This window comes from Ctenopharyngodon idella, chromosome 10, assembly GCF_019924925.1.
Source record: "Ctenopharyngodon idella isolate HZGC_01 chromosome 10, HZGC01, whole genome shotgun sequence".
NCBI classification, from domain to species: domain Eukaryota; kingdom Metazoa; phylum Chordata; class Actinopteri; order Cypriniformes; family Xenocyprididae; genus Ctenopharyngodon; species Ctenopharyngodon idella.
The window spans coordinates 4,621,841-4,634,992 of record NC_067229.1 but is presented as its reverse complement, the minus strand read 5'-3'; the positions used below and the strand labels follow the sequence as shown (position 1 = coordinate 4,634,992).

General features: G+C 38.0%; 1 protein-coding gene across 3 annotated transcripts in view; it reads right to left on the bottom strand.

Annotated features, from left to right (window-relative positions):
• Positions 1-8,701: 8,701 nt before the first annotated feature.
• Positions 8,702-13,152, bottom strand: part of LOC127519831 (SLAM family member 5-like) — a 132,926-nt gene continuing 128,475 nt past the window's right edge. For all 3 annotated transcript variants that reach the window (XM_051907471.1, XM_051907472.1, XM_051907468.1), the window contains 3 exons: positions 11,475-11,588; positions 11,309-11,370; positions 8,702-10,019 (listed from right to left, as the gene is read on the bottom strand). In XM_051907471.1, coding sequence (XP_051763431.1) covers positions 9,972-10,019; positions 11,309-11,370; positions 11,475-11,588 — 224 coding nt within the window. In that variant the 3' untranslated portion in view covers positions 8,702-9,971. The remainder of the gene's footprint in view (positions 10,020-11,308; positions 11,371-11,474; positions 11,589-13,152) is intronic.

The window sequence follows — 13,152 nt, the reverse complement described above, 5'->3', positions numbered from 1 at the left end:
CACACAGATGAATGGAGGCTGCGCTATGATCGGATGAGATACTATGGACATACTATAGATCGGGTGATATATATCTATCTAAATGGCATTTGAGTTTCCTCAGTGTGTGGTTTGTCATTCAGATAACATTACATGCAAAAGTGCACTCCTCTCATATGGTTTAAGTTTAAAATGCAGTGATACATTTATTATTATTATTATTATTATGTAATTGTTTATTAATACAGGGTATTATGATCCTGCTTTAGTGAGAACAGTTTTCTTTTTTATTATAATCAATGCAAATTAACTCGCAAATATACATATATAATGTTACAATGTTATATATTTTTCTTCTTTTCTTTCTGTTTTTGGATAATGTTGCATTTGTATTTTTGATTTATATATATATATATATATATATATATATATATATATATAATCAATTTATTTTTGTATGTGGTGCTTATTTGTTAAAAGTATACATTGTGATCATTGAAAAATGATCTCTTACAAGTGTTTTTTTTTTTTTTTTTTGTCTCTGTAATTGCACATTTATAATTGTTGATATTGCACAACCGTAAAATAAAAGCAGAACCAATGGAATAATATCTCAGTGCTTTTTAACACATCATAAGCGGTGAATCATGACTCAAATACTGCTCAGTTCTCTTTCAGTCGGTCACTCTCGATGTCACGTCAGAAATGAACCGACGAATTGAGATCATGCTAGGGAGACCAATCCTCTTCGAGTGTAAACTAAAACATTGGCATGCGAACTTTGCATCACGCACTCTGCCCCGCCGTGCGGGTATAAATACGGAAGTGGATGCCTCACATATTTGTCTTTTGCTTCAGAGGCGAGCGGTTCTTATGTGTTAAGCTCTGCATTCCCTGACGGTGTTTCTTCAACGAGTCTACTTCTCTGGGAAGCTGCCTCTCGTTCGTGATGGTGTGACGGTGCTGTCAGTGTTGGCCATGACTTTTGAGAGTCACAAACAACAGCTGTTTTAAAAGCTCTGAGAGTCTGTGCCGTCAACGAGAAACTGCTGTTCATTCAGCAGAGAGGTTGCGTCTTCAATGAGAGTGTGAGTGCACACAACAGGCTTGCACTATCTTCCTGTTTGTGTGCCGTGGCCATTTCGCCTGCATGCTTCGGCACTAGAGGGAGCAAATTCCATGAAAGAACAAACACGGGTGTGACACTGTAATATCTTTTTCAAGATATTATTCCGCCCATGTGTTTCTGGATGCGGTCGCTATCTGGCGCCGGCTGATGGTCATGATCGTTGTCTCTCATGTCTGGGTCTTAAGCATACTGAGGCTGCGTTCATGGATGCATCATGTTCCCACTGCGGAAATATGACTGTCGCGGTGTTAATATCGAGACTTGAGTATCGAGTCCCTTTGCCTGTTCCCCACTCTAGTTGGTGGCTATCAGAAAAGGGCTACTTAGGCTAATAGCACTGGTGATCTGAGGGTTACAGTGTTGGCTTCCCCGACGAGACCACCTCCTCGGGCCCAACACTCCTCTTGAACACCACAACCATTGAAATTTTCGGGAAAGCGCACTGGCCCTTCCCGGGGGGTACCAGTCGTTTCCTTTGGGGCTCAACCAGATGACAGTATTTCAAATGCTGCATCGGAGGGTGAGCGTGAGTCGTCTGGGGATGAAGATTCAGGTCAGACCCAGAATTGTCCCGAACCCTCAAGGCTGGACGACTGGTTTCTCTGGGCAGCCCGTGCTGGTTCTCAGCACCCGGCCCCAATGCCATTCTTAAGCACATCCTGCCCCTGCGGCCATCTGCTGCCTCCACTGTGCTGTCATCAATGAGGGCACACCCCTGCGGCCACCTCAGCAGCAGCCTCCACCCAGGCAACAGCAGCAGGCCGGCTGCAGGAGGACCGCCCACCCCATCCAGGCTCATGTCAAACCCGCTGGTAAGAGGAAGAACAAGCGGAACAAGACAGGTGACCTAGAGGTAGAAGGGACTGCTCTTCGGGAGATGGTGACCGTACTGCTCCCTCCCCTGGAGGAGGGCCGGATGGAGAATTTTTTGTTTCCTTTTCTTTGCATGAGTGAAAGCATATACATAGACACAGTCGACTCACCCATATTCCTCGACAGTTTTACAGCATTCCTCCACCACCCAGTCTCCTCACACTTGACTGGTTACTTTCCTAACCAGAATACGGGGGGAGTACTCTGGGTTCGGGCCAAATACTGAGCTCGGAGCCCTCTCCTCGGACAGCATGCCAAATACACATACTATTACGCATACTATTTACTATTGAATTGAACACCACAGCTGAACAAGTCGTCATCAAGCTCAAAGCAACATTTGCACAATTCGGCATCCCAGAAGTGGTCGTTTCGGATAATGGCCCTCAATTCACGGGTGAAACATTCCAGTCATTTAGCAGTAAGTATGATTTTGTGCATGTAACATCAAGCCCACATCACCCCTTGAGCAATGGACATGCAGAACGTGCAGTCCAGTCAGCAAAAACCATCCTACGGCAAAAAGCGTTGCTGAGCTACAGAACAACCACACACGTGTCAATCATGTGAGCCCAGCAGAACTTTTGATGGGACAGAGACTCAGGAATACATGACCAACTCTGGACCACAACCTCATTCCGAAATGACCGGATCAGAGACACACGGAGATGAGATGATGCTGCTAAACAACAACACCGTTCTATTTTAATGACGTTTTATTAACGTAGTTCGGGAGGAGCAAGTCAAATAAGCTACCCAATTATCACGTCATCTCAACCAGCTGTCAACAATCAGTAATCAACATATCTACCCAATCAGCATGAGTGCAGGCCTATATATAATCACAGTCAAACTCTCCTAAGGATCCTCGATAGTTTTCAGAATCCCTCCACCACCCCGTCTCCTAACACTCACTGGGTTACTTCCTAACCTGAGTGGGGGTGTGGGGTACTCTGTGTTCGGGCCAATTACCAAGCTCGGAGCCCTCTCCCCAGACAGCACGCCAAATACGTTTACCATTTAATTTATCTGACTTATTAAGTGTGAACTCATGAAATAGAAGGCATGAAATGAGAAACTTACCTCAGGAGATTCAGTCCTTGTCAAGCTGGATGAGGAAAAACGGTGGAGGACTCTAGCGACGGTAATGGGACAAAGTGCAACAGAGCGCTCATACATGATCAGTAGCGCAGAAGGGGGAGTGAAAAGGCGAATCACAACTTCAACTTAGTCCCTCTGAGAGCAGTGCTGAGGCCGAAACAACAGGGCACTCAGAAAGTGTGATGACACTATCCGAACAAATGACTAACTGCCTAGTGCCTACACAGACTGAAGAATGGAGAGTAGAAGGAATATAAGAATATATATATATATATATATATATAAAAATATATATGCCCTTTTTGTTCTTAAGACTTTATCTTAATGGTAAAACAAACACAATCTGTTTTTTTTTTTTTTTAACACTGATGGTTTTTGTAAGGAAGTTTCTGACTGTATCAAATATGAGGGGAAATTTGGACCAATCTACCTAAATGTAACAATAAAAATAAATCTTATGTAAGTCAAAATGGTTTAATAATCATTCAGTTCTTGCAAATGTCAAATATCTATCTGCCATCTCACATTATTACCAGGGTTACTGATGCAAGGAGGCAAGAGCAGCTGTGTTTCTGAGCCAAACTGAAACCTGCGGTCGATTTACATCAGAAACAAGTTTTGATCTGTTAGGTAGACAATTAGCTTGTGCATGAAAACAGTCATTGCTTTGATGTGTGTTTAGTCTGTAGGCGAAGGCCTTCTTCCAGTCCTGCTGTCATGAACCTCACAGTCCGACTTCCCTTCGACAAAGAAACAGCTATAATCAAATGAAATTAATCTGTAAAAAAAAAAATAATAATAATGTTTGAAAAACTGCCAAATGCCGTGTTGATCAAAGCAGCATTAATGGATTTAATAAGATTTTTTCAGTCGCTCACATACAGACTGCTAGGCTACTGCAGACTCTCTTTCTAGACAGGCCCCGCCCCTGAAATACGTCATCTCTGTTTACATTCATTTTGAGATGGCAATGCAAATTAGAAACAGCGTACAGGCACAGTTTTAAAAGATTGCTGGGAATATAAAAAGAATGGAGGAAATAATTTTGGATGGAAATATGAACATTGGGTGTGGTTTGGAGGATAAAGTTGTCTGTCCTACACTAAATGGTGTGTCAGCATGGAATATTTCTGAACCTATTGTAGAAATTAGATTATTAGAGGGCCAGGAAAAAGCAGAAGAAGGATATAGAAATAGTTAAGTGTTTTATTAGAAAAAATTATACAGATGGATCTAAAGATCCAGTCAATTAAAAACTTGGTATAGTAGTGTATATTACATGATTTAAGTCACAAATAAGTTTAAGATTAAGTAATAAACTGTCTGTATATTCCACAGAATGAACTGCTATAATAATAGGATTACAGTGGGTTTAACAGATTAGTTCACTTCAGAATTAAAATTTCCTGATAATTTACTCACCCCCATGTCATCCAAGATGTTTATATCTTTCTTCCTTCAGTCAAAAAGAAATTAAGGTTTTGAAGAAAACATTCCAGGATTTTTCTCCAAATAGTGGACTTCATTGGGGTACAACGGGTTAAAGGTCCAAACTGCAGTTTCAGTGCAGCTTAAAAGAGCGCTACACGATCCCAGACGAGGAATAAGGGTCTTATCAAGTGAAACGATTGGTTATTTTCTAAAAAAAAAAAAAAAAAAAAGATATACTTTTTAACCACAAATGCTTGTCTTGCACTGCATAATGTAGGTGGAAGTACCGCGGTAGGGCGAAAAACTCCATCTCATTTTCTCCTCCAATTCCAAAATCGTCCAACATCGTTGTTTTACCTTTTTTTTTAAAAAGCGTTTGACTGACTTAGTCCTTGCACGTTTGCTTTGTAGTCACTGGATCGGTACTTCCGCCTATACATCACGCGTGACCTTTCCAACATGATTGTGTAATGCGTGGCGCATCGCAGAGCTAGTTCAAGACGAGCATTTGTGGCTAATTTTTTTTTAGAAAAAATAATTGATTGTTTCACTTGATAAGACCCTTATTCCTCGTCTGGGATCATGTAGAGCCCTTTGAAGCTGCACTGAAACTGACATTTGGACCTTCAACTCGTTGTACCCCAGTGAAGTCGACTATATAGAGAAAAATCCTGGAATGTTTTCCTCAAAAACTATACATTATTGTATAGATTGAAAGCAGAGGGTACTGTAGTATACTTTTGTTGGGTACCGGCACAGACTGAGATAACAGGGAATGAAACAGCTGATAAGTTAGCAAAAGAAGCATTAAAGAAAAACTTGGTTGATATTAAGGTACAGTACCCCTGGGAAGAAGTGAGTTAACAGGAAAATAATAAAACTATGGCAACAAAGATGGGAAAATAAAGAAAAGTAGGGAAAAATGAACAGTTTTATAAAAGACATAGAAAGGAAGAAGTAATGATTTCTAGATTAAGATTTGGACACACAGGATTAAATTCAACACTCGCAATAATGGGGAAGCATGAAAATGGCATTTGATGATTGTGATGTTTTAGAAACAGTACAGCATGTTTTTAAAGTGTAGTAAATACGATGATCATCGTAATAGTCTTTTTTAGCAATATAAAGAATAGACCAGTGAGTGTCATGGACCTCTTGGGAAAGGGTTTGAGAGATGATCAGATATATGGGGGGTTTAACCTTTTTAAAGTGTACAGGATTAGAGCATACGATATAGTCTTAGTGGCGCTTCTACCCATCTTGGAGAGTGAGGATCCCATTGTGGAAGCTGGAGGAGCTGAATATGCAGTGCCAGCTGAAGCATGGGCTCTGATCCTCTGGGGTGGGTGGGGCATTATATACAAACAACAACAACAAACCCACACAATACAGAAACATCACCCATGTAAGTTAGTAAGTTATACAGTAGGTGGCGGTAATACTCTTAAGGAATGAACGGCCATTTAACAAGAAGAAGAAGAAGAAATGGAACGAAACAGAACAGGCTTATGTTTCCACAGAATTCATTCATTCGTATTTGTTTCAGGTGAGTGGTGAAAATAACGGTGGATGTGACTCATTAATTTTATACTAGCTCTGTTCACTAGACGTTCATTTATTATTTCATAATTAGCCTAAACTTGTACAGCTGATTTATTAAGATGGAATATGACAATTTAAATGTAATCTGTGGAGTTTGTGAGTTTGTTATTACTCAAACCTCAACAGGAGGTGCACTGATCATTGTTTTAGTTTGTGTTTTATTCGTTCTTTAGCTTTTCGGAGTACAGAGGTGTCTAATTGTTGCACTCCCTCAGAGAGTGTTATTTTCTGCTTTGGACACTAGAGGGCGATGATGTGCTTGTTTCTGCCACTGAAAAAATTTAAAAAAATCATCTAATTTTTTTTTTTTTTTTTTTTTCAGAATTGCGTTATAGAGTTATATATTCCAATTCTCATTTTAAAAAAGGCTGACTTTTCTGACTTTTTTTGAAGTTTATATCTTCCAATTCTGACTTTATAAGACGCAATTGCGAGTTAGAAAGTCAGAATTGTGAGATAAACTCGCAATTCTGAGAAAAAAGTATTTTCCCCTCAGAGTTGGACTTTATAACTCGCAATTGCGAGTTTATATCTCACAATTCTGAGAAAACAAATCAGAAATATGAGATATAATCTCGCAATTTCGAGAAGAAAAAAAAATCAATTGTGAGATATAAACTTATAATTGTTTTTTATCACGCAATTCTGTCAGTATCGCATGAAACTCACATTTGCGAGTTACAAAGTTGGAATATCTTAATATATCTTTAAAAAAGTTGAATATATCCTTATAACATGCAGTTCTGAGTGGGGGGAAACGCCCCCTAAAGGACTTTGTAATTTTTTTCTATGAAACAAAAGTTAAATGTGTCCAGAATAATTATCATAGTTTTAGTGACAATTACATAAATTATAAACCAAGTGTAATGAAAAATGTCCAGAGTTATCATGTTATTAGGTTTTTAGCAAAAAATAAAATTGTATCAAGGGGGTGTTTTACCCCACAGGTGGGGTAAAATGCCCCCACTCTGTCAAAACAATTTGCTTTATACATTTACAGCAAGAGTAAGTACAGGCAGTTTTAACTGTTTTAAAGCTAAAAACACAAAGCCAAAATAATAGTGGATAAATATGAATATTTATTAATGAACATTGCTGAAAATCAATCTGACAAACAATCAACATATAAATAGACTATTTGAAAAGTTAGCTGATGTTAGCTAACTAGTTGATGTTAATTAAGGTAATTTTTAAATATAAAGTCCAAATATTTTTATTCAAGACCACAAACAGCATTACCAGCTTCACTTATTACTAACCAGATTGACTAAATTTTGAGTTACTGTATCATTTAGACACACACAGACATCAAGAATCAGCATATGAATCTCAACAATGGTGATTAAAAAAAAAGCTTCACACTGCAATGCATGCTGGGTATCACCATTGGACAAAACTCCCATCATGCACTGCAGTATGAATTAATGTCACCACTGTTGAGGATTGTATGCCATGTTTTCATTTCTAAGTCTGAACATTTTTTTTTGCACAATTTTGTAATAGCTGAATCTCAGTCAAGAAACCAAAAAGAGAGACCTGTGATATTCATTTGAAATAGCTTTCAAACAGAAAATTCAAGCTAATCCGCTCCTTCAATCTTTTGATTCAACAATGTACAAGTGTTTGCTGTGAAACACTATTGCAATTGTTCAAACGCAAATTATATTAAAGACATAAAAGGGTCAAGAGCCCAACAAAAACAAACCCTGGCCACCATGATGGTGGCATCATTTTTTGACCAATAAAACATCAACATCTAAACCTCTGTTTATTCTCAATAAGAACTTCTGTAGACGTGTGACATAAATAAAGTCAGTCTGGTTAGTAATAAGTGAAGCTGGTAATGCTGTTTGTGGAGTTGTTTAATGCCTTTTATCTTCAGTTGATTTCATCTAAGGCTGTGACTGAAGTCAGCTGTAGTTCTTGTGTTTCTATTTTCTTCAGTGATTCTGCTTGTTAACAGCAGGTGTTCATCATTAATGTTCAATCATCACTTAATTAATTGCTTAATTATCTCAGTAACTTTAATTCTGCTTCAGTGTTACTTTAACACTATATAGAGAGGGAACATGTACTCTGAGCAGAGTTGATTTAACTCTGGGGACTTTGCTGTGCACAGACAGTGTTTGGGGGGAAAAAAATCATTCTAAAAATATAAATATATTTTTCTTAAAGTAATTCCTAACTACAGGCCTTACTATTCTCATATTATATATAACTGTGAAGTTCTGCAAAACATCAAGCTTTAAAACAATTATTTTCTTACTGCTGAAAATTAGATCACTTACCATGAATTCCATTTTCTCTCAAGTACGTCGCCAGTGAAGGCTTCACAGTAAATACTTCTACATCACTCTTGTCAACGTAGTCCATAGCAACAACAAAAATGTATCTTGACTCGATCTAGTGGTTATTTTGGGAAAAACAGGAAAAACTTTTTACCACAAGGGGGCGTTTTTCCCTACTCTGCCCTATATCGCATAATTCTGACTTTATAACATTCAACTAAATGTACTTAATTTTCAGTTATATTTTGCAAAAAGGATAAAACAAGAACAGTAAATGAAATACAGAGGAGCCCAGTGAACGTTGAAATTTATGTTTAATAATAAACGGTAAGTCAATTTTCATAAACTAAATTAAAATAGAACATTTTCTGTATGCTATACTGGTAAACCACTAACTTAAAACAAAAATTCAGACATCACAATGACACCAAAAGATATGATACAAAGAGTGAAAACAAAACTGAGACATCCTGGCAGAGAATAAATGTGAACAAAACATCTCTGGTTACCTAGCGTAACCTCGGTTCCCTGAGAGGAGGGAACGAGACACTGCGTCATAGCTTGACGATCGGGGTTATCCCCTCCTTCCTCTAATCTACTGAAGCCTTATGAAATCTCCAACCCGATCTCACAGCAATTAGTTTTTTGCTAAATCGTAAGTATTTTACAAGTTGAATTTTGCCAAATTCGTATGAATTCGTACGTATGACCTACCCCTAAACCTACCCGTCACTGAAGTTCAGATCAATCATATGAATCGTACGAATTAGCCACCTCGTAAAATACATACAAATTGGTCATGAGATACTGTTGGAAATCTCACAGGGGAGAATTTGCCTGCTAATGGCATTCAAGCAGGCGAAACAGAGGCGGCGCTGAACGCCATTGCCTCAGAATCTTGGACTGAAGCAGAGTGCAGCTGACAAAGACTCTGAGCTATGTAGCTTGTTCCCTCCTCTCAGAGAAGGGAACCCTGGGAAGGCTGCCCTAAGTTGGGGGGCTTGCTTATCACGTGAAGAGTGGGCGACTGAACCTTGAGAAGCCAGGCTATATCCTGAAGGGTTGGGTGAGAGTAATGTGGACACTTAGTCAGCATGAGCTCATCACCAGAGTTTCTAAGGTCCACCACTGTTAATGAGGGCAGATGGACTCATGCCGCACCGCTTCCGAGTGGGCATCATCCAGGCAGAAACACCGCAGTCCAGAAGGCATCTGAAAGAAAAGTAATACTCACTGGAACGCTGCAGGGGAGTGGCAATGAAGGCACCATCCCGTGGATGAGCATACCTCAACGGCGAGCTGTAGATGGCTTCTTGTAGCTGAAGGAAAAGATTCTGAAGCAATGGTGTTCAGCGCCGCCTCATAGCGCGGGGGAACCCACCTCAATTTCACGAGTTTAAACGCCATTGGCGGGCTTTCATAAGATTTCATAAGGCTTCAGTAGATTCGAGAAAAGAGGTGATAACCCCAAGCGTCAGCTATGATGCAGTGTCGAGAGACCGACTCGAAAGGGAACCAAAAGTGTAAAGCAGGGGTCACTTATTTCCATTAGTGACAGTATTTGATCATCGTTTTTTGGGGACATTTTCATACACTGCCTCCTTCTTCGATTTCTGAAAGGAAACACAAACTCAATCAGGAACCTGCTGATGCAACAGAAAATGAATAGAAGATCTTTCTCTCTGAACCTAACCTTGTTATTCTATTAACAACAAGACCTTATTAATCTACAAATACTGTAAACTTTGTTCTGTTTTGAAAAAAAATACTGCCACAGTATTGCTACAGACTCTAACATGGAGCAGCTAGAGGAAATGACCTCAATCATGACTTTTTAAACAGTTAAAACTTCAAACAGACTGTTTGAGTTCTGAGGGTTTGTCACGACAGCCTCTGTGCTGAGAATGATTGTCTTTCACACAAAAGCAACAGCAGAGATGAAGTTGCAACACTTCTACAAAGAAACCAATGGCTGCTAAAGCTGCATTTGAGCTCAGAAAGATGATGAACCGCAGAGCAGACTTCAGCACAGCTAACATGAGTTTACAACTCTGTGTCCTACTTTCTTTCCAGTAAAAAAATGAATAGTTTAAAATGCACGAAAGCCCATCAAAAAGTAGCCTATGCATGACAAAATCTAATTTATTTGCATGTATTGGTTTTCTCAGGTACTCTTTTTCATGCAGACATCTGTGCATTAAAAGAATATCTACTTTGTTATCAGATAAATCCACAAGCCGCTCAAAAATGCCAGATCAAACGTCAACAGGCCCAGTTGTTTCAGCGCCCAGATTCTAAGCATACTTACAAGTTGAGAAAACTATTTTCGGTGATATTTTTTTAAAAGCGCGATTAGAGGAAGATCAAGCTCCCCTCATCGCACACGGCAAACGCGAACGTCTGCTGTTTTCAGTTGGTAAAATTTCACTTGGCTTGTGTATGAAAAATAAATATAAAAGTAAAAATAGATATCAATTCAGAATATTAGCAACAGAAAGTCACCATTCTCTTTTATTGTTTGGAAAAAAAAGTGTGAATATTGCTTCAGCCTAAAACATTGTTGAATGAACACTTTTATGTTTAATAATTTATCAATGATAAAATATTACTGTTACTGAAAAAATGCAATAAATTAATACATCTAAAAAAAATTTCATGTGGTTGAATGTGATGTTTTTTGTTTTGTTGTTTTTTTAATGTGACTGGCAAACAGCACACTAACTTAGTGTAACTACCATAAAAACACATGCTTAAACTACCTTTTTTTTTTTTGTTGGTCTATACTAAAGGTACTAATGATGACGGTTGAGTTTTTAAACCACCCACGTCTGTTCATTGACCATCTGATGCTGCAAACTTCAGTCACACTAACTGACTGCAACAACTTCTTTTAACTTCTTACCTTTTGTCGTGTTTTTGGTTTACGCAACGCTGAATCAGTTCTGTCTTCCTTCGGTCTCTGGACTGCATTTATGATAACCACAGATGTGTTAAAATAACAAATTTTCAATATTTGTGTCTTAGATAAAGATAAATACTTCTACAGATTTATTTTTTGCTCTCCTGACCTGTTTTTCTTTCTTTCCTGCAGATGCAGAAGATCCCAATGACAGCAGCTATAATCAAGAGAAAGCCAGAGGCAGCAGTAGAGATCAGCACTATGTACAATAAAGGTAGGCCTCCTGTAATGGATGAAATGAGACATTAGTGTGAGTGACACAAACACTATCAAACATTAACACTGTATAACTGAGTGTAAATCAGTACTAATATCACACTGATTCTTGAGATAAGGGACAAAATATGTTTTAGAAATTTGTTTTTATTATTTAATAATACATTATTTTTAAACTGATATATTTGCAGACAAAGGTCTCAGCTAACGAACCATGTAAGGGAACAGGTTTTTCTGAAAATGTTTTTTTTTTTCTAAAAATTTACATTTATTCACTTCTGTACTTAATTTGTGTCAACTCCGTCAGATGCATTAAAAAGCATATTTTAATTTGATCCATCCAACAACAGTGTAACGTCTTCAGTTACATAATAATGGTGTATGGTAAATGAAAAGCTAAGTGAAAAAAAAATGAATTCTCTAAATGTTTTTCTTGGGTTAGGGTGATTATGACCAATCCAGTTCCTAAATTCCTTAATCTCTAACCTCCTTTTTAATATTAAACATATATAACCAATGTTCTAGGTAAATCAGACATGATATCATGTAGTTCAGTTAATGTTTTAATATTTTGACACAATGAATTGAAAAAAGAAAATTAACAAAAACCTTCACCTGACGGTGTTAAAGGGTTAGTTTACCCAAAAATAAAAATAATGTCATTAATTACTCACCCTCATGTCGTTCTACACCCGTAAGACCTTCGTTCATCTTCGGAACACAAATTAAGATATTTTGATTAAATTCAATGGCTCAGTGAGGTCTGCATTCAAAGCAATGACATTTCCTCTTTCAAGATCCATAAAGGTACTAAAAACAAATTTTAAACAGTTCATACGAGTTCAGTAGTTCTACCTTAATATTATAAAGCGACGAGAATATTTTTGTGTGCCAAAAAAACAAAATAAAGAGGAAATGTCATTGCTTTGAATGCAGGCCTCACTGAGCCATTGAATTTAATCAAAAATATCTTAATTTGTGTTTCGAAGATGAACGAAGGTCTTACGGGTGTAGAACGACATGAGGGTGAGTAATAAATGACATTATTTTAATTTTTGGGTGAACTAACCCTTTAAATACTGATGGAGCTGACAAATACTGACGGTGCTGACAAAGGTCCAGCTGGAGCCAAATATACAGTATATGTAAATAGAATCATGAAACAACGTCAGAAGAATTCCACATATGCAAAAACATATTAAATCAGACTTTTTGAGAGCACTTGTCAACCATCAGACATAAAACTTGATGGAGTTGACGTCTGACAAAGTTTACAAAATTGAATTTCTTTCCACCTTAAACAGGTGTTGTAGAGTAGAGCAATTTTGTTTTCTTTCTCAGTTATAGCTGCCTTAATAAACATATCAAAAATGGCAAGATTTATCCCACAACTATTTACAGAAACTAGATGGCGGAGTTGACATCTTAAAGCTTCCAGGACTATGTGTCCTACTGTGACATCTACAATGAGCAGGAAATACTAAGTGCTTCTCAGAGTTAAAGATGACCACGACATCGCCTGATTTATTCAGAAAAATCCTGACGGAGTTGACGCAAAATGAGGACACAAC